Source organism: Carassius carassius, chromosome 37 (assembly GCF_963082965.1).
Source record: "Carassius carassius chromosome 37, fCarCar2.1, whole genome shotgun sequence".
NCBI classification, from domain to species: Eukaryota; Metazoa; Chordata; class Actinopteri; order Cypriniformes; family Cyprinidae; genus Carassius; species Carassius carassius.
In genome coordinates, this window is record NC_081791.1 from 5,018,466 (window position 1) to 5,040,781 (window position 22,316).

Consider the following 22,316-nt stretch of genomic DNA (forward strand, 5'->3'; position numbering starts at 1 on the left):
ATCAATGAGCTGCTCAAGGAAGAATTTACTGTTTTGGATACAGTGTTTTGTGTTCTGCATCTTGGCCAGAAAGTTTTTAATCTCCGAAAGTTTTACCTGGTTAAATAAAGGACAAAAAAAAGTAAAACAAATAAACATGCAGTGTATACTGCACAGTTCACAGTAAGTATGCTAGCATTCCATTTAGAACTTTCCAAGTGTGGTCTTTAAATCCATTCTAATTTAAGATCACCAAGATCTTAATTGGCATTTTTTGTGACAAAAACAAGTTAAACATAGTACACTTGTAGAAATAGTTTAATGCATGTGATCCAGGGGCTAAATGGGTGAACACAGGTGTGGACAGTACTGAAATGCACAGTTAATTCATGATATAGCCTACGACATGGGGGTTTGAAGTACAAAGTCTGATTCTGTCACGTTATTATATTGCGATACTACAGACATGATTCTGTTCTTAGTCTGCATCACATGATTAATCCAGAATTGATCAATATTAATAATAATAAAAAAAGTCACACCAAAACAATGACTTACAAACACAAACACAATTCTAATAGCCAGGAACAAAATACAGTATCATGATTAAAAAAGAAAGAAAGAAAGAAAGAAAAAAAGAACTTTCTGTACATGGTTATCTTGCTTAGAACAAAAGGAAAAAAACAGCGGATAAAACAAGTTCAGAAAACAACAAAATAAGAATGTACAATACACAGGTTTATTGATGTGTCATGATTACTTTGACTTCCTTCGTTTTGCCTGCGTGGGACTGGCTCCAGTGTTTGATTCTTGAAAGACAGAAGAAAGAAAATCATTTATGGTAGCAGCAAATCAGAATGCTAGAATGATTTCTGAAGGATCATGTGACTGGAGTAATGATGCTAAACATTAAGCTTTGAAGTCACAGGAATAAATTACATTTGAAAATATATTCAAATAGAATGCAGTTATTTGAAATAGTTAAAGTATTTTAAAAATTGTCCTGTTTTTGCTGTACTTTGGATCAAATACATGCAGGCTTGGTGAGCGGGAGAGAATTCTTAAAAAAAAAAAAAAATCTTCAAACTGACTGACTTGTAGTGTGTATATCATGTATTTGCATCCATTTATATGTTCTAGACGTCTAACCTGTACCTTTTCCTGTGTTTGATGAGGCTGAGCCTGGCCTAGCAACTCTTTTTCTCTGTCCACTGTCAGATGCTTCCTCCTCAGGTTCCTTGTCTGTTCGTGAGCTTCGTCGACTAGGACCTTTTGCTTTCTCGGTGGTGGCCCTTGTATCCCTGCAGAAGGAAGAAGGGCAACGGGTATAAACAGAAAAAACTAATCAATAAAATGCTCATAGAATGCAGAATTGTTTTTATGCTGCATATATTCTCTAGTTTTCTTTGGAAATCAATTGTTGGTCTTAACACTGAAGAAAATGACCACAACTGAGGAATTCACACTTGCTGTTTTTCCTCATCTACCACAGATAACGTCCGTCCTGTTCATGACCGTGTTACTAAAATGGCCACGCTGCCCCGTGCACGGATCCGTGCAGGGAATCTACAGGTCTGCTATATACATACCTTGGGGCTAAGATGACGGGCGTCTTTCTTTTCTTTGCCCATCTGTTATAGAAGTGGAAAAACAGCGGTAAACTGCTTTGATGCTCAACAACATTTTTTCCTCCTTCCCCATATTTGAGTAATGATCAAGAAAAATAATGATTTCATGAATCATCCATGATTATAGTGTTCATGAGGGTGATTTCATTCAGATTATCCAATAAAATTAATCTCCTTGATTCACAATCAACAAATGTATTTATTTTAAATGAATAAAAGGAAAATGATGGCGAAAAAAAGATAATCAGAGTCAGAAAGTCAAGAATATTGCCTTACCCTTGCTCTGCTGCAGTGGTAACCCCTTGTCCTGTAAATAGAGACAACTGAAATTAATTTAGTGTTAAACACAGTGCATAGCATTTTTCTATTTCTGAGTTGAGCTGGTACAAATCTGAACCAAAAGTGTTTGTTCAGACCAGGAGAAATGGTTCTGGTGCAGGACTGCATCACATAATCTTGAATTAGATTAGCATTCTCTAAAACCCAAAGTATACTTCAGTTTTTTTTTTTTTTTAATGTTAACTAGGGTATGCATACAGTGCATGTTTAAAGATATTTCATTAGCCTAATATGCACAACCTCCTCACGAAGATAAAATTATGAAAAAAGTGTCCTTTTATTATTTCTCAGACAAAATGCTGCACATTTCTTCGTGAAATTGAAAGTTATTTTTTTTTTAAGTCAAATAAAAATAATTTGTAAAAAAAACAAACAAAAAATAAATCCTATTACCAAATCAAATAAATGAAAAATACAAATAAAATACATTTATTCATATAAACAAAACTAAGGCTTTGCCTGTGCTCTTTCCTAGCTTGGGTTTTCTTTCTCCCTTATAATTTTAAAGAAATATAATGTCCACACTTTCCAGCAGAAGATGCATTTGAAGCAAAAACAGAATGATGCAACTACAGCTTTGTGAAATTATGCTATATAAAAATTCACTCTCTGACAGCAGGTGTCAATTTTATTCTGTTTTATCCTTATTCTTCATGAAAATATGTTCTGAAAGATTCCTTAAGCTTTGTTCGGGATGTTAAACTACTTTAGGAGCTCTAAGGACTGCCATGGTGAAAACATTATTTGAAATCTCCTTGTGAAATTTGCTAGAGTATGGGTCAGTGTTCTGATTGCAGAAGAGTTCAACAAAGGATTACTAACACAATAAAACAACTCCAGGTATATTTTTGATGAGGATATGACCGTGCAAAATGGTTAAAATCTCTTAAAAATCTATGCTGAAAAATAAAGACCATTTATTAATAATTTACTTGGGGAAAAAATGGAAAAAACTAAAATATAAGTACATAAACCGATTAATCGTAAAAATAATCGACTGCTTAATCGATTATCAAAATAATCGTTAGTTGCAGCCCTACCGGCAACTCTAGTTGAAAGAACTCAAAGACATCTTTTTCGGTTGCAACTTCCAGATGGAAATAGCAAAGACACTGGACAAAAATTTTTTTGCGTGCATGTGTCATGCACCTGTGTTCATGTACTATATGAAATGTAGTGTACATGTGTTTGGTCATATGCATAAGTAAACTTTGGGGTTAAGGTAGTTCACATATGGCCAGGGGTGCCTTAACGAGGAGGAAGGTAAGGATGATTCCAAGGGCCCTGATCATAAGGTACTAGTTCAGGGGGCCCAGGAACCATAGCAGTGTCCCTGTATATGACTACAATTTGCATGGGTAGAAATAGATTTTCTTAAAAAGGTGTTTACCAGCTTGACCACATGAAGCTTGGTCTTCTTGTGGAGCTTCAGGATGAGCTGTAAAGTTAAACAGTAAAAATCATTAACATTTGACTAGACAACTAATGAATTTGCCTTGATACCATCAAGTATTTACCTGAGATGACAGGAGCATCTACAATTGCTTTTGTTTCAGCAGAGTCAGGTCCACTAGTCTCCACCAGTGAAGGCTGCTCTTCCCCAGAGAGCTGTGCGTTTGTTGCTGTGGAGGAGCCGGAAGTTGTAGTGGGAGGTCCTGGAGCAGCAGTGGGTGCAGAAACTAAAACTGCATGCAAACTAGAAGGTGGTGAAGAAGTAGCAACAGGACTAGATAAGTGAACCATTCCAGGGGTAGAGGCTGGTGGCGGCATATTAGATGATGCTGTAGAAGTATGGACTGGTGAAGGAGTGGGCACAGGTTCAGGAGAAGACACTTTTGGAGGAAGTGCAGATTGCTGAGACGCTATTTGAGCAGCTGGAATAGCCACTGGAGCATTGGGCTGGAGTGCCGATACCATTTCAGACGTAACCGCACAAGAAGCTTGAGTTGTGGCAACATCCAAAGTCTTTCCAATCTGAGTGACAGGGGTCCGCTCCTTTTGATCATCGGCATTGCTTGAAGATATGCTGGGCATGGAACTTTTGCTTACAACAGTCTGGACTGGACTGCTTTTTGCTAACATTGTAGTTGGAGACAGGGGACTTCTGCCGGCAACAGCCGTTGCCCCTGGGCTAGAGCAAGCAGGTGGAGAAGCCAATAGCTGCTGAAAAGGTGAGGACATGCCATAATGTAACACAGACTGCCCAACAGGACTAGATTTTGGGCCACTAGCTTCAGAGACACTCTCCTGTTTGGGACCTCCAGGGCTTGGCTGTTGAGGTGAGGGCACTACGTTTACATGGGAAAACTGATTTGCAGGTACTTGAACTTGAAGCTGCCCAATAACAGTGCGGCTCTGCTGAGTAGCAGCTATGCTGACAGCAGGCGAGGTTTTCAACACAGATGTTGATGCTTGCGCAGAGGGTTGTGATGTAGTTAACACTGGGGTAGGAGTAAGCTGGATATTTGCAGAGACTATGGGACCAACCATAGTGACAGGTTGAGACATGACATTAGCACTTGATGATACCGGCGTAGCTTGAAATATTGAATACACAGATCCTGCGATGAACTGTGGACGTGTTTGGGTAGGATTTTGTTGACGAATATCAGGAGGTCTTATGTTTTTATTTGGAACTGCCAGTACCTTGGATACAACAGCAGAAGGAACGACAGAAGCCGTGTTGGTAGCAGAGCTAATAGGATTAGAGGTTACAAAGACCGTGATCTGATTTTGTGGCGTTGTCACTGATGAGATGGGCCTTTGCAAGACCGTTTGAGATGCATTTGAGATGGGTAGAAGGTTTTGATTTGAACTAACTGAAGGGTTGGGTATTGAAGTGAGACTTAAGAGCACAGTTTGGTTTGAGCTAACACTTGATACAGCACTGACAGACTGCAGGTTTGCACTGCTACTGGCTACAAGATTTGGACTTGATACTGAAGCAGGTTTAGGTTTCTGATCAGTTTCACTTGTAGACAAGGAGGTGGCAATATTTGTGCTCTGTGATACAAGAGGATTAGGTTGGTTCTCCTGAGCTGGTGGAGCATGAGGGCTTTCTTTCTGCACAGGTTCTCCACCCACTTGAGGAATATTTTGAGATTTCACTGACAAAGATGGGTTTCCTGTATTGTCTAATAGCTGATTCAGAGACGTTGGAGCATCTCTAAATGGTGTTACAGCAGAGCCATGGTCATGTTGTGGTGTTGTCCGAGGCTGTTGTTTATCTTCAGCACGCTGTTCAACCAAATTGCTAAGCTTTTGCCGTTTGGGTTCCTGAGAAGGCACCCGAGGGCTTGCCATTTTAGGAGTAGACTGCTCTCTAAACTGAACTGCATGATTCTGCTCTGCTTGTGTAGTCACTACCGGGCCATCTCTAATTGCATCGGCACTACCAGGTAGGGTTTGCAGAGAATTTAAACTCTGTTGTGATTCTCCAGGTCCTGCTGATGGCAAAGATGCAGAGGTAGTTGGGAGCACTGAGTTGGGACTAACCATCACGTTCTGTGGACTAACCATCATTTGCTGTGGAGGTGATGTCAGTGATGTTTTGGCACCCTTCTGTCTTCCTGGGCTTGGGGTGGCAGCTTTTCTATTTGAGGCAGGGCTGGATCGACGACTATTACTAGGACTAGCTCTTTTAATGTGCCCAACACCGGTCTGTTTGTCTTGTTTTCCTCCGGAGCTTACCATGCCAACACCTGATGGATAAGACTGTGGGCCATTATTGTTGCCACTGGTATTATTGTTGACAGGAAGATTTGCTAGGTTGGGTGGAGCCTGGCCAATTGCTTTAAGTGTAGTTGGGTTAAGTCCTTGCTGATCAAAACCTCGATTAAGATTTGGCTGCCGCGGTGGCAGAGGAATGTTAATTTTTGGAGGGAAAAGACCAGCGATAGAGGCATTCAGTCTCTCAGGGGACAGATTTATTTCAGAGGGTTCAGTACTAGGTGGACGGTTGGTTGGAGTTAAAGGGTGGTGATATGGCCGAGGACTGGCTCGGTTAGGGGTTTTAGGGCGGGAACTTTGGGAAGCTGCAGGAGCACTGGAAAAGTGAATATTATGTGAGCCAGCCATTGCTGACACTTGCTGGGACTGCTGTTGGGGACTTGCTCCTGGCTGGTGGGGCACTGATAATGGCACCGATTTCATTAAATGAGTATTAGGACCTTGATTGGGAATCATTGGTTGATTTCCATTTCCTGACTGTTGACTAATTTCAAGGGGTCCCCGGTCCTGCATGCTATGGGTTCCAGGGGTTTCCTCTGATGGTGTTGGTTGTCCGACCTCTGAATGGGGTGTCCTTCTTGCTTGTCCAGTCAGAGTTGGATTTACCATTAGTGGCATTCCTCTGGCTTTATCAGGAGAAGGTGGAACACCTCCATGCCCTTGAAGATCAATCATTACAGGCATGTTGCCTGGCTGTGATACAGGCATTCTCTGAGATGGATCATTAGGGTTGACTAAACTCTTTTGCATGTGCCCACCTTGCTGTAGTGTCATTCGATTTTTAGCTTCCTGTTGCATTTTAATCATCATCATCATTTGTTGTTGTTGCTGCTGATGTTGTTGTCGTTGCTGCTGCTGATGTTGTTGTTGCTGCTGCTGCTGCTGTGCCTGTTGTTGTTGCTGTTGTGACTGTGACTGCAGTTGTTGTTGGAGATGTTGTGGTGGTGGTTGTTGTTGTTGTTGTATCTGCATTGACTGTTGTGATTGAATCTGGGTCTGGACATGATGGGGTCCTTGTGATGTTCCAGCTTGACCTTGAGGACCCTGCATACTCTGCATCTGCATTTGTTGCATTTGCTGCTGTTGCATTTGCTGCTGCTGGATCTGTTGATGCTGTTGTCGCATCTGTTGCTGCTGTATTTGTTGTTGTTGCTGCTGCTGCTGCTGCTGTTGTTGTAACTGCTGCTGCTGCATTTGCTGTATCTGTTGTTGTTGTTGCTGTTGTGGAGGCATAAACTGCATTGGCATTTGCTGTAATACCCTTTGATCTCCAGACTGACCAGGCAGACCTAAAGACAAAATGTTAAGTAAATAAAAGTTATGTACAAGTAAGAAATGATCAATCAAAAGCCATTAAATTGTTTACCTGGTCGACTAGTGAATTCAGAAAGTTTAGAGTTCGAGTCAATGCCACCCCCTTGGTCGCCTCCCAACCCTTGCATCTCTACTTCCTCCATTCCATGAGGCAGTGAATCCAGACCACTTAGAAAGACAAAAACTTTTTAATTCTATTCAACAGTGCAACAAAGTAGTTTACTCATCTTCAGTGTAAAAAAAAACATAATTAAATAAATAAAAAGATTAAAAAGCTCTTACCACAGACTGTCAGTAGTCTGTTGTCCTTCCTCTACTTTTGGCTTCTTCTTACGGGGAGGTTTCTTCTTTTTAGGCTTGACCTGGTTAGCAGCAGCAACCGCACCTGTTCCTTGCTTCCCACCAGGACCAAACTGGCTGGCAGAAATATCACTTTGGAGAAGATTTACTAACAAGGGACTGGTTAGTGTCACATCCTTGTTTACTGGAAATCCACCCACTTGCCCACAAGGGCCTCCTATTGGCATCTGACCAGCAAACTGAGGATTGAAGGACATACCATGACCAGGAAAATGACCATTGCCCACCTGCATATGTTGAGAATTTCCCAACATACCCTGCTGTTGTTGTGGATTCTGCAGGTCTGGAACCATCTGTTGGCTGATATCAGCATTTCCACTACTATCTCCTAACTGGTGTTGATGCTGCTGACCAGCCTGTTGCTGCTGCAGCATCACCTGCTGTTGCTGTTGTTTTTGCTGAAGCTGTTGTTGTACTAAATGATGATTTCCTGGAAGTCGCATGTGAGACCCATTCATCCCTAATGCTTGGTTGGGGTTGCCATTCATTGGAATTTGTTGAGACTGTTGTTGTACCATTTGCTGATGGGGTTGCTGTAGCTGTTGCATTTGTGCTTGTTGTGGCTGCTGGTGTTGCAGCTGTAGTTGTTGCTGTTGTAACTGCTGTTGTTGTAGTTGCTGTTGCTGTAATTGCTGCTGTTGTTGTAAATGAGCCATTTGTTGTTGCTGATGCTGTTGTTGTGTCATTTGTTGCTGACCCATCTGAGATTGAAACTGCGGCATATTACCTTGAATATTAGGTGAAGGACCTCTCATTATCTGGCCTTGCATTACACCAGGTTGACCCTTTGGGCCAAAGGCCTGCTTGTTACCCTGTATCTGACTAGCTACAATGTGTTCCATCATGGCATTTTGCTGTTGCTGCTGTTGTTGTTGTTGCTGCTGCTGTTGTTGTTGTTGTTGCTGCTGCTGCTGTTGTTGTTGTTGCTGCTGCTGCTGAAGCAATAAAGCCTGATGTCCCTGTCCTCCACCCAGCTGATTTTGGTTCTGCATGATCCCTTGACCTTGTGGTGGCATCATTTGCTTGGGAGGGGTCATTCCTCGCTGCCCGGTATTCACTGGCCTGGACAAAACAGTCTGGCCTCCTGTTTGGCTTTGTGCCATTTGACTTTGAGTGGAAGCTACAACCTGTGTTTGATGTTGTGATTGTGGTACACCCATCATTTGAGTCTGAAGACCTTGCTGAGGTTGTCCCATACTACCTCCTGAGGTGGTGCCTGAAGGTTGAGCTTGCATGCCACTGTGGTGGGTCACTGCAGCAACTTGAAGGGGATTTGACTGCATATGATTTGGCACTGGGACTGATGACTGGACGCCTATAATGAGAATTCAGACTTGTTGAAACTCGATATATAGAAAGTGGACAAAACTTCATATTAGAGCAAAAGATTCAAAACAGTATTAAAACAATCCACACATCTTACCAGTGTTTGCTATGCTCTGACTATTTTGTATTTGAGGTGTACTACCTGCTCCAGTGGTAGTAACCTGTCCTTGTCCGAAGTTCTGATTAACAGGAGCATTTGGGAACCCCACTGGCATTCGTTTGGGCATACCTGCAAAATATATACATATTCAATTACAGGTAACCAAATTAATAACAAGACACACTCACTTCTACATTGAATATCTGAAAACACACCTCCCATTCCACCTTGGGGAACCTGTCCATGTTGTGGAATGCCCATAAAGCTGGGCTGAATGTTTCCTTGCTGGCCCATCACAGCTCTTCCTGGAGATCCAACACCTTGTGGGAAACCCTGGGGGGTTGTGGGACGTGGACCAATCTGCCCCTGTCCCATCATTGGAGGTGTTCCAGGTGAGCCCTGTTGGAAAGGAGATGATGACGAACCAGGGGACTTGGCTGTGAGACTTCCTTGAGGGGCAGAGGAGGGAGGCAGAGGAGGCGGCGCTCTTGAAACAACTACACCTGGTGCTCCCTGAGGGACTTTGGGCTGAGGGGTTGCAAACTGGTTTGCCCCTGTCTGCTGCTGCTGTTGTTGCAACTGATGTTGTGTCATTGTACTGAAAACCGGTCCGGCCTGCTGGCTTCCAAATGGATATGGTGGTGGTGGATGATTGGGCGTCTGAACAGATGCCAAAGAGGGTTGACGCTGCCCCATTTGTGGCTGTGGTGGGGCTTTTCTCCAACCTGGTCCCATAGGACCTTGGACAGGTGGTGGTTGGAGAACCCCAGAGGGCAACTGGTTCCAGCCAGGGGGTACAGGCATCTGGTTGGAGGGGTTGAAAGGACCACGTGCACCACCTAGTTGGGCCATCTGAACCTGCTGTTGTTGGTGTTGTTGTTGCTGAAGTTGCTGTAGGGCTGCTGGATTTAGCTGTCGATTTGCTTGAATGGCTTGCATGTGATGTCCCTGTGGGCCTAAGTTACCAAGTGGACCATGTCCTACATGTGGATGTTGGAGTTGTTGTTGCTGTAAGGCCAGCCCTGAAAGCATGGGATCCATTGTGTCTGAAAAAAACGTGAACAGAAATGTGAAAATTACATCCATTAATTCAACATCAGTATATCTGGCCAAAAAAATTCACACAGAACATATGAAGCTCTATCCTCAAGAGTTCACTTAATACAGGCACTAAAACTTTAGCTCGAAACGTTTTGTTGTGCTTTTTCAACATATAGTTACATTTGCATAGTGACTGATGCATGTAGTCATGAGATCATAGGACTCACTTAAATCTATGGTCATAGGTGACATTTGAAACGCATGTTACAACAAGCTGTGAACCAGCTCTGAGTCCTGCCTGACAATTGTGCCTTCAAGACAAATCTTAATACAGTCTGATTCAGAGAAAACAGAGTGTGAAATTACTTTTCAAAACAAAGTCCCAATGGTGCTGCAACTACTGCATTTGCCTTTATAGAGCAGTATGGAATATAAATAAGGGTAACTTCATCACTTCTTTGAACTAAATAATTGCCATTACTTGTCTGTGAAGGTGGCCTTGGTGCTCTTGGCTGCATTGGTCCAGCACTATTCGGTACCATTCGCTGTGCTGCCATATTAGCCCCAGGAGGCATCATGGACACCGAAGGGTTATTCATACGCATTCCAGCTGAAAAACAAGTATTTCTTCAGCATACACTTTCTTAATTAAATATTAAGTAATCCTGAAAACCTTGATTAGTTTGTTCAGGTGTGCTTGTTTAGGTTTAGGCTGATGATACACAGAACAACTTTTTGAGCAATTGTGTCGGGCAACTGTTTTTTTTTGTGTTTTGTACTGAGAATGGGTAACAGATTTCTGTCTAGATACTTTAGATCTGTCGTGGGCACTGTGTCTCACCTGGTTGCCCATTGATGCCAACATTAACCAAAGTTGCCCAGCAACATTGCTCAAAAAGTTGCCCAGTGAAACATCAGCATTAGAGAGAAACTCTGCAAGACAGTGCACCTTCAGGAGTTAAATAAAGCTGTTGAGTTAAGCACTTGTGCATAGTTACCCTGGCCCTGCTGCATAGGGAACACAACATCCATTCTCATCTGACCAGGAGCACCAAGGGGTCCATTTACCCTTACTTCTTGACTTCGGCCCTGTCCAACCGCAACGTTAATGGCTCCTTCACCTGTATGAACCCAACAGGCCGATCAACAAATTGTGCCAATGACGTCAAGTATTAAAATCAGAGTTTCTACTGATATGAACAACTTCAATTGAAGACCTTTTAAGACCTTTTTAATACCACCTTATATGAAATTTAAGACCTAACCCTGTGATGGAAATACACTATATTACATACATATATGTAATATTTAATGTGTTTAATGTGAAAAGAAAACAAAATGTCATTGCAGTCATAAATGTTATTTACTGTTACAATATACAGTGAACTTTTCATATCAGCAGACAATATTCCATACAAAATAATCCCACATTAGTGAGCAATATTTTCATTAAATGTTCTATCAGATTTTACAAACTAAAGTCTGCATATTTTTTATTCTTACATATTTTTAATTCTTACAATTGACCAATTAATTAAATTTACACTATAGGGCTGTTACCAGTCAAATTAAATATTTTTTTTTACAGTAAAATTACAAATGCAATTAAATTAAGGTTTAAAATAATTTTTTGAGCATACAAATAAGAATGTTGTGGGGGAAATGCACACTCTTAAACATACTAAACCACTCGTAAGTTGCAGTAATTCACTTAGTGAGTCATTAAGACCTTCATTCAACTGATTAGTTCAAAACGCTGAATCATTCCATATAAAACACCACCAAGTGTTGCTTGGAGAATGTGCAATACTTCTGCTGTGGTCTTTGTTTGGAACTAGTTTTGCAGGTGAAATAGAGCAAAACACTACACATTGTGTCTAAAATGTAAATTTGTTTGTTTTATTTATTTCTTAATGCCAATCCAGCATCTATGGCTATATTCATAGCGAGAACCAGTTAATCCATACACAAGTTGATCCATACTTGTCTTACAAAGCCTTGTCTTTACTAGGGCTGGTCCGAATACCATATTTTGAGGGGGCTAAACATATTCATCTCTCTTATAAAAGCAAGAATCTCTGGGTGTCTGTCTGTCGGTTTGCATTTTTATTATGTCGAGAACTGTTCATCAAATCGACCTCATGCATGTCAGGTGTGTTGCTGTGGACCCAAGAGAGTGCAGTGTCACATTTTGGTGGAATATGGACATGTGTTCAGAATTAATAAACTTTTAATAAACTACAGAACAGTGCGACCCGGAAGCAGCGCGTCTCACGCGTGCAGGGCTTATATTCTCCAAGAATGGACACTGTGATACAAAAAACACAGGTCAACACACACACACACAGAGCAATACGTTTAATATAGGCAGATTATTATTAGGCTGGGATACTGTACATTTTTTTATGACTGCCGTATTTGCAAGTATTTTCCAAGCAAATTAATTGCACATTTTTATTGTGTAAAATTACTGATTAACATAAAAGTAAAAGAGAGGATAAAATCAGCTCTTTTTTTTTTTTTTACACCAACAATATATTATAGGCATACTACTTTTGTGATTTTTCAAACTTGATGTTCTGTTGTAGTAGGACAGTTCCAAATCACATATCTGACACACTGCCTTTGCCTTGTCCTCACTCAGTTTAAAGTGCTCCCACACAGCTGAGGTCTTCTGCATTTTTGTCTTCTCTTCCAGATAAAATGATTCATGACGTTCATGATGTTCACTCATGGTCGAGCTATAAGACTCTTTTCCACTATTGGGCAGAAAGGTCCTCTTTGCTTAACCGTTCCATTGCGTGTCGATCCGGGCCAGTCAGCATGGATATGGTTTCATTTTCCACGGTGGTGCTGATAATGGAGCTCTTTGCAATACATGTTGCAATACAAATGCGTCAGTCATTGTCTTGGTAATGCATGTGTAATATAAACAGCGAGATGGACGATTAGCAGATATTCCTGTTTTTGGGACTCCTTATTCTATAAGATTAGTAAATTAGCCAATTTTTTTTTAAAGAAGGACTGCAGAAATTAGTACATCCTAGATTTAATTCAGGAAATATATAATATTCTAGCACTTAGTATGTCCTCCAGAACTTAAAGTATACTGCTCTGACCCTTCTTGGCACTGAGTGTACAAGTTCATGACAAATTTTCACATCTGTCCTGTTTAACTCGTGATGACCTCCTTAAATGCTCTGGTCTATAATGGGGAGTGTTGCTCAGCTGGTCTCTACAGAATCCCCCACAGCTGCTCTAGAGCATTAAGACTGAGTGAAATACATGTCCACTGAAGGATTTTTACTTTGGGAGAATGAATATCTTCATTGTCCTGCTGAAAAAATGCCCAATAATGCAGGGAATGAGGGAAGGGTAGAATCTTCTGCTTCGGGTTTTGTATTAGATCACACAGTAGTGTGTGAATTCATGCCAGCGTTGATAAAGCACACCTTCAGCACTCATTCATCCAACTGAACGTCACTGTGGGAACCAAGCACTTCTCACTGTACTCCTCCTCTAGCAACACCAGAACATGTTGGATGCTTTAGGATCCGAAATGATTGACTTGGTCTCTTGAGACCAGAGTATGGATTCCCAGAAGTCTCTTTTTTGTACATATGGGCCTTGGAAGAGGTTAAATGAGTTTATTTAGCTTTGGCTACAGTAGGTAATTCTAGTGGTGACAACAACCATGCATGTCACTTCTGCAGGCTGTGTTACTCTTTTCATAGCTTTTGCCGGCTCTGAGACGCTTGCATGTTATTTTTCCTGCTCTTTTTCTAGCAAAAATTCACTCATCACTAAATGAAATCTTAAAGTGAAGACCGGAGTATTTCAGGAGCTTTGTCACAAGTCCATTGTTTTTTAAAGCGGGTGCTACTTCGGCTATATTGTCACATTTAAAACAATCATCTCTTGTACCATTGTCCTCTTTTATGTTAAGAAATATGTCACCAGGCAGTTCTCTCCCAAGTGCTTCCACTGCTGCCAGCATTGAGTCGGAGTATGATTCAGTGGGCTATATAACACCTTTAACTGTCAGGAAATTACTTGTCTTTAAAAGTTTTGGTTGAAAACACTTACCTGTTGATCAAAAATAGCCTTAAATCTATACACATGTTTGTATTTAGTAACTTTCAGGAGGGTGTATGACGTATGAGGTCAGCTTTGCACATGCACTGCTCAAAAGTGACGCACGCAGAAACGCAGTGGATATCAAAACAGAACAACTGTTGGCGCAAGCTACATTCAAGTGATTTTTAGGTTTTGAACATGGATTTTTGTCTTACAAAAATGCATCGATTCGCTACAAGAGGACTATGTTCACCCCCCCAGAGCCGTGTGAGAGACTTTTTGGCTTTTTATTTAAAATCTTTTGGACTGAAGCAATGCAACACCTGCTGACTTCAAAGATCAAAGATCAAAGACCATTTTTTATATCACTCCGACTGGATTCGTCTTAAAAAGATGAAAGTCATATACACCTAGGATATCTCGGGGTTGAGTAAAACGCAGCCTAATTTTCATTTTTGGGTGAGCTAACCCTTTGCCAGTGGTTCAGCCCGAGCAGATTGAACACATCCGTACCTTCAATCTGCACAGAGAGGATGCCCAGATCCCGCAGCTGCTGCTGGTTGTTTTGAGCCAGGAGGCGCAGTCGCTCAGCTGCCTCTCGGGGGATGTTGAAAGTGACACGCACGCTGTTCCACGGCTCCACGCGCTCGGGTTCCAGCCTCGGAGTACCTTTATTAGACAACGAGTGGAGTACAGGAGCAATATAACTCAACTGACATAGGAAACATAACATTAAAGACACCAAAAATATAAATGAAATAAAATTAGACTTTAGGGCTTTTAGACTTTTAGGTTTAAAATACAACAATGCAAAAAAAAAAATGGACTACTAGCCCATATACTAAACATGGAGGTAAGACAGTATGACTCTATATTTATTAATTAAACATTAAAATTTAACATATAAGTCTAAACTTCAATGAATCTTTGCAGAAATCCAATTTTCCAGCAGCAACGAACCATTTTCTTTGCATACAAGTAATAATCATAGTTTGAAGCCAAATCTAGACCTAGTAAGAGCATATCAGGCATCCCGTGTAAGATGGTATCCAGCTTCTCCTGAAAGTCCTCGTCATTCATGTTCCCTTTGAAGGCAACAAAGATGGTGGAGGTTGTGGTAGGGCTGTGGGAGCCATCGTCTCCATCTTCCACTCCGGAGTCGTGATCTGTGAGCGGGACGGCTCGAGGGGATTGTGCATCCAGGGACAGCTGATGCGCCATAGCCCTTCACCAAAAGAGCTGCGAAGCCTCTGGCGACAGTGACACTGCTTAAAGACAAACAACAACATCAGTCATCACTAGGGCTGGCTGATATGGACAAAAAAGATAGGATAATAGTTTTCATATAAGTCGATATCGATAATTTTCACGATAAATATCACATTTATATTTCTTTCAAGTTTAAAGCCAGATTTTTGCTCCAAGATGAAAGTTGTAGAAACCAGACCATTAATTTTACTTAAAATAAATATGTAAATAGAAAAATATATTTCTTAGTTTCTGCATGTTCTAACAAGTGATATTGTTTCAAATCAATAGATTTGGGTTGCCTTATAATATTAATAGTAATATCACTTTTTTGTCTCTTAGAAATGCACATTTGATAGTAGCTTGAATTAGGATGCAGAGGTACATTTTTGTTCATTATCAAAATCAATAACATCTGTAAAAAAAAATGTATCAACCTATGGTTATATTTATTCTGACCAAGGTTTTTTTATATTATTATTAAGCATTGGTTTCCCATATCAGCATACATTTAAATCATGATAAACAGTTAAAACCACACATATAGCACCTCAATACCATGGTAAAAATATAACTGTTTTTAGGCAGCCTGTTTGAATGAAAAACAGTAGTCTTAAATCACAAATACGTACTATATCATTATGTATTTAAATTCAGTGTGAATATCCCAAATTTCTGCCACAATATCTTGGTGCAGTGAGTGTTACTACAGTAAATCCATGGTACATGATGGTGATGTGTAGATTGAAAAGCCTTCTGACTGTCTCGTTGCACACAGTGTTCTCCTGTTTGGCTTTAAACTAGTTCAAGCGCTTCACACTGGATCTTACACCGCTGTTACACGAGTAAACACATCTGCTCTGCGCTGTAGTCTGAACTTTGATCAGAGCAGGTAAATAGCCTAAATAATACTGCAATAAATATCGTTACTGAATTATCGCCCAGCCCTAGTCACCATTGATGAGAAACCCTTGTCTGCGTATCCTAAATATTAACGCCATAATTATATACAAGTACGTCGAATTTTCCTGGCTCAAAATAAGGTACCATCCTGATCATGTACATATTGTACCCACCCTGAAACAAACACTTTTTTTCTTACAACCTTAATTGTATTCTTCTGATACATCATGAAATGCAGTCGCAGCATGGTAGCAGGTGCATTAGAGCTAACATTAATAGTAAGCTTTTACTCAAATCTCACTTCAAACCAGCATCGACTGTTTGTAATAACTTACTTGTAGTTTTTTTTATACTAAGCTAGCAGCTTGGCATTTCTCATTTAAACTTTCTTTATTGTTAAGAATACACCGCAAATTTCATTAAAATAACATACAAATCATATATTACTGTAATTGTGTGTTAAATATATGAAATAAGTTTTATTTTTTTCCAAAATTCCATTTTATTTCTTCCAAAATTTTTCAGTCGAGTCAATGTTTTGTTCGTTATCTGGCTCGGCTCGGTGTTCATCTTCAGTTCTCTCTTCACAGCAGTTCAGTCAGTGAACTGTTTGAGTAAATGAATTACTCCGGGATATTGGTTTGTTTAAACTCAGAGGGAGTGTCAGTCATGTTAAAAAAGTTAACAGCTTAAGTCATTTGAGGATTAATGCGTATTGGAGACGCGAACCTATTCAAACGATTCAGTTTGATTTGGTGAACTGGTTCAAAAAGATCCGGTTACATCGAATGATTCGTTCACGAACCAGATATGACAAACTGCTTTGTTTTGAACTCTCTCTCACAACAGACACGCAAGAGAAGACAATGATGAATAAAGTTGTCGTTTTTGCTATTTTTGGACCAAAATGTATTTTCGATGCTTCAACAAATTCTAACTGACCCTCTGACGTCACATGGACTACTTTGATGATGTTTTTCTTACCTTTCTGGACATGGACAGTAGACCGTACACACAGCTTCAATGGAGAGACTGAGAGCTCTCGGACTAAATCTAAAATATCTTAAACTGTGTTCTGAAGATAAACGGAGGTCCCACGGGTTTGGAGCGACATGAGGGTGAGTTATTAATGACATAATTTAGATTTTTGGGTGAACTAACCCTTTAATGCTCATCGATCGCATATGAACTAAAGCTTTAAAAGAAGCAGTTCAGTGACGATTGCACATGATTGCGACAACCAGAAACGGCACAAAATTTGGCGGAGGTCTCGTAATTCTCTATGCAGAAAAATCCTGAGCACACAGTGAAAATGACATGAATATGACAGTGGGCAAATGCATAAAGCACAGCATAATTTGAAATCATGAGTTTAAAGTTTTAAGCATTTAATTCACACGGACGGACCGTCACACAGAGAGCACATGATCATGCTGGATAAAAACACACACCTCACAGCTGGATTCGACTAAGTTTCCAAGGTTTGTGAAATTTAATGTTCATGAGTCATTCAAAGATTTGTTTAAATTAATTAAATGTGTATTTGCTTAATGCTGACAGCAAACGAGAAAGTATTATGTTTGTCTTTCTATTACTAATAATATAAAAGCAATCATTGTAATACTTTCTGTATACATTAACTCCTTTGTTTAACCGTTCGATCTGATTATTAGACAGACTTCTATCTGTATTAGACAGAACTGTTAACACCGACAGTAAACGAGAGAGAGATTGAGCACTGTGTTCGCTCAGGCGCTGCCGCTCTCAGCGCCGTCAAAATAAAAGTCCTGCCGCGAACACATCGGCCAAGCAGAAAAACTGATCGGCCGATGCCGATATTTGAAAAATGCCAAATATTGGCCGATATATCGATCGACCACGACCTCAGATATGGCTTATCATCTGAAGTATGTATGTAGTAGCTAGGGGTGCTCCGATCACGATCGGCCGATCGTTATGCACATCTCGTCACTAAAGCCAGTTCTCTAATCAGCGGTAAATTCCCTCAGGTGCGTGATTTCACATAGAGCAGCTGTTACTACACAGAGCCATTGTTAACTGAGAAGATGCGCAAATCCAGTTTCATTTTCAGCGTTTATTGGCGCATCTTCTCAGTTAACAACGGCTCTGTGTAGTAACAGCTGCTCTATGTGAAATCACGCACCTGATGGAATTTACCGCTGATTAGAGAACCGGCTTTACTGAGAGATGCGCATTAACGATCGGCCGATCGTGATCGGAGCACCCCTAGTAGTAGCAACTTTACATGGCAGCTTAGAGGAATCATGCCCAATCAAAGTGAGGGGGTCACGCGGGGTCATGCAGCTTCCAAAAGACAAAAAGATTTATATTTTCTATATTTAATGTAAATCACACCGGTGTGATTAGAACATTCAGTGCATCGCTGTGGCAAGCCTTTTTTGCGTGCGCTTGAGCTATGAAGGCAATTAAAGGCTCATTATTATGATTTATATGGTTTATTATTAAAAGTGCGACTAATAGTCGACTATTGGTATATAACCTATTGCTACTATTAGCTGTAGTGAAAATTACTTTTTTTTCTAAATCACACAATCACTGAAGTTCATCAGTTTCATATGCTAGAAAAATAATGGTACATTTAATTAGAGTCGAATATATAAATTTTCTGTATATAAAAAGTAGATTTTGCACCGGTTACTGTTTTTATGAAACGCATGTGAATTATATTAAATTATATTCCAGTTTTATATGTGCTTCTGATTACAGATAGCCTGGGTTTACACAAGATTTGTATTTTAAAGACAACCATTTCGAAGGAAGAATAATGAGCTTTTTGGGTTAAAAGAATTTCTTAGAGATTAGACTGTACAGAAATTTAAATCTACATGTAACACTTATAATATTCTATTCTTATTATATTATTTAAAAGCCCTTGCTACGTGTACTGTGTTTAAGCTAACTGAGGCTTGTTATAGCACTTATATATCAGTGCTTTTTTGTTGTTTTTGATTGCTTCCACTGTCCTCATTTGTAAGTCGCTTTGGATAAAAGTGTCTGCTAAACGTATAAATGTAATGTAATGTAATACACAATATACTCATAGTCACACAATCCTGATGTTGTTAACATTACTAATTTGAGAATAAAGTATAACAACAATAATAATTTGCAATGTTTGATGTGATACAATCTATAGATTAAATCACCATACGTTTTTTCCTCAGTTGGTCAGAACAAACGTGGCAGACTTGTTACTTACTTGTTACTTGTTAGTGTTCCTGTAGCTCAATTGTTCGCGCATTGCGCTATCAAGCGCAAGGTTGGGGGTTCGATTCCCCGGGAACACATGATAGGTAAAAATTGATAGCCTGTAAGTCGCTTTGGATAAAAGCATCTGCTAAATGCATAAATTTATTTTTATTTAAATTTACTTGTTCAGATGACAATATATTGTGAAAAACTTTTATTTGGATCATATATTCCAAGACGTAGGCTAGAATCTGTGATTATTAAGTATAGGATTCACAGCGGTGCGTGCGCATGTGTGCCAGAGTACACAAGACAGATAATTCAGCAGGTTTTCAAACAGAGACGGCGACAAAGAGGCAAAACTTACGGACTGCAGCTTTAATGGATTTAAAAGTGCTCACACTGCACACGGTTGCGGTCGGTTCCGCTGCACACGCTGAATTAAAAGTGACAGCGACTTGTATGCAGTAATTATGACAACAAAAAAGTAGTAATTACACCACAAATGTTTTAAAGGACAATAGCACTTTTAGATAAAAAAGGCATTGATAGATGCCACTCATGGAGGTAGGGAAACAAAGTTCTTTATAACCGCAGGACTGCTTGTAATAAAGTTTAAAATGCAAAAGAAAAGGCAGTAGAACTGACTGTTTCTGTCAGTGGTGATGTAGTTTACATGTTTTGCCACTTGTTTGAGCAACTGTGTGTGCTGTGTGTAAGCTATTGTGCAACAACTGCATGAGTGTAAAAATAAAAATGCACTTCATGATCAAACATTTAAGAGGGATAAATCTATATATATTTTTTTTAAATGTCCGACAGGAGCACCACTACTGTATGACATCATTTCCTGTTAGGCTCTCTCTGTATGTTTTTATATTTGCAGGACAAAGATGTTTCAAACATTAATAAGCAGTTTCCAAATAATAATAAATGATTACGCAAGGCTCCCAGGCTTAATCATTTAAATTAAACATTTTGTTTTGTTTTTAAACAATACCTTAATTACTTTTTTACCGCAATAAAGTTGCATTCCCCTAACATTTTTGCATAATTAAAAAATAGATTAAAAAAACATGCTTATCATGGAAGATTCAAATGTGCATATATGAACTGCATAATTAATAGACGCCAGTCACTTCACTGACCCCAAACATACTTCATACAGTATTTAATAACACACAATAATTCAATACAAAAGGAAACACTGACTGAACATGAGGTAACGTCACTTTCTGAGAAAAGCTGTAATGTAGTTTAAAGCTTAATAAAAAGGTACTGTAGCAGAGAGGATAAAACCACACTTTGATACAGTACATGGTATTAAAAAAACATTTTTTTTTTGTATTTCTCTGTTCGTGAACCCAAAACTACTCAACGTTTCTTTATCAAACAGATATAATCAACTGAAAGAACAACAACAACAACGATGATGATTAAACGAGTGAACTCGTGATAATGAGATGTCAAATACTGCCATCAGGTGCCTTTAGAAACACAGAAAAGAGTTTCACTGCAAACTAACCTGGAAACATCCAATACATAACCTCTAATAATATATTATTATCCTTGCGATTATCGATGACTTGACTGAAGAGCTTCATATGGGTTTATTTCTCTAGCATTAGCATTAGCAATATGAAAACAAAGACAAACCGCTTAATTTCAGCTAAAGACAAACAAAACAACATTAAGAAGCCTTTAGCTCATGTGTGGTACACGCAGTCCTAACAATAACACCGCAGTGAATAAGTGAATAATCACAAGGAGTTTCCTTCTCTCCGGCTAACGTTAACTGATGTATTAGCTCTACAAACACAGTCAGCATCACTGCTCACGGTCTCGCTGATATCAGCCTCGTGTTTCCCTGCAGCGCACGCGTTTACGTGTTAACTTCATGGTAATGTTTCTTTAAGGTCAGGAGGAGGTAAGATCTCACCGTTGTCAGTCCATCAGGAGCGGGTTTCTGTTGTAAACAGGTCTCTGCTAGCAGACGCTAAAGGCTCGTTCGCGAGGCGGCTGAGCACGTCAGTTCAACGCTGTGCGCGTACTCGCGAGATAGGGTTATGATGTTCACTGACTGTTGTGTTACGATAAAGTGTTAGGTTATGATCACAGAAATATTATCGTGCCAGAAAGATCGCTAGTAGCACAAAACAGTGGTGACTAAAGGGGCGGGACGCAGTGACCGGAAGTGAAAGTGTTTCAGAGCAGCACTGCTCCGCTTCACTTGTTTAGGATCCTTGAAATATGTATATATTTTTTATATAGAGCAGTGGTTCCCAACCTTTTTCAACTCGCGGCCCACACAACCAAACACATATGTTTGCGCGGCCCACTGCAAAAAAAAAATTAACTGACCCCGCTATTATTGGGTTAATAACTTAGTACTCAGAAGCTAGATTGTTAACTTGTCTCCATTGAATGAACTGGCAATGAACAGAAAATAACTTGGGCTGGCACCGCTTGGTACAATTCTTGTTGTTCTGTAACACGTGCAGCAAAAATATCTAAGATAAATTGGAGGTTTATTCTTAAACCAATCAGCAAGCTTGAATAGTGGAATCATAGTTACAGTTTAATATTTATTTTTTTGTTATTTAATTATATATATATATATATATATGAAATGATGTTATTATGTTATGACTTAGACATTTTTACATATATGAACTATTATTATTTATTTTAATAGTAATTGGCGGCCCACTTGCAATACCATCGCGACCCACTAGGGGGCCGCGGACCATAGGTTGAAAACCACTGATATAGAGAGTAATGACCACGCCACTGAATATGACAACAGCTTCATTTGGGAATCTTATTTTGTGGTTTATACATAAATATATTGATTCTTCACTTTAGTTTCTTCATTTCAAATTTCTTAATGCACAGAAACGTTTTCAGATCAGTTATCACTAGTTTTACTTGTATGCTTTATCGGCTTAATCCTTTTTTTTCTGAAATTGTAATGCAATGCATTTTTTTTTTCAATTTATTCACTTTCGTGAGACTGTGACGTTTTATTATTATCATTATTA

General features: G+C 39.7%; 1 protein-coding gene across 5 annotated transcripts; it reads right to left on the reverse strand.

Annotated features, from left to right (window-relative positions):
• Positions 1–557: 557 nt before the first annotated feature.
• On the reverse strand, positions 558–21,325 carry ncoa6 (nuclear receptor coactivator 6). 5 transcript variants are annotated; one of them, XM_059527200.1, is made up of 15 exons: positions 21,215–21,325; positions 14,904–15,158; positions 14,407–14,562; positions 10,815–10,937; positions 10,298–10,426; positions 8,991–9,821; positions 8,773–8,904; positions 7,272–8,664; positions 7,042–7,157; positions 3,464–6,964; positions 3,337–3,384; positions 1,884–1,914; positions 1,569–1,610; positions 1,129–1,280; positions 558–788 (listed from the first exon to the last, which is right to left on the reverse strand). In XM_059527200.1, the coding sequence occupies exons 2-15, from the start codon at positions 15,112–15,114 to the stop codon at positions 736–738; spliced, it is 6,918 nt and encodes a 2,305-aa protein (XP_059383183.1). In that variant the 5' UTR covers positions 15,115–15,158; positions 21,215–21,325; the 3' UTR covers positions 558–735. The 5 variants fall into 5 exon arrangements, with proteins under 5 accessions (XP_059383183.1, XP_059383186.1, XP_059383184.1 ...); XM_059527203.1 differs by having other exon boundaries at positions 8,818–8,904; positions 14,904–15,161; XM_059527201.1 differs by having other exon boundaries at positions 1,135–1,280; positions 14,904–15,161.
• Positions 21,326–22,316: the final 991 nt, after the last annotated feature.

Bases quoted from the DNA above. Each gene is read 5' to 3' on its own strand.
- ncoa6 (XM_059527200.1), bottom strand. From the start codon at position 15,114: ATGGCGCATCAGCTGTCCCTGGATGCACAATCCCCTCGAGCCGTCCCG. The intron at 1,281-1,568 runs GTATGTATATAG...TTCCTTCTGCAG, and splicing joins CCCGTCATCTTAGCCCCAAG to GGATACAAGGGCCACCACCG. The intron at 789-1,128 runs GTTAGACGTCTA...CTGTCTTTCAAG, and splicing joins AAACACAGGAAAAGGTACAG to AATCAAACACTGGAGCCAGT.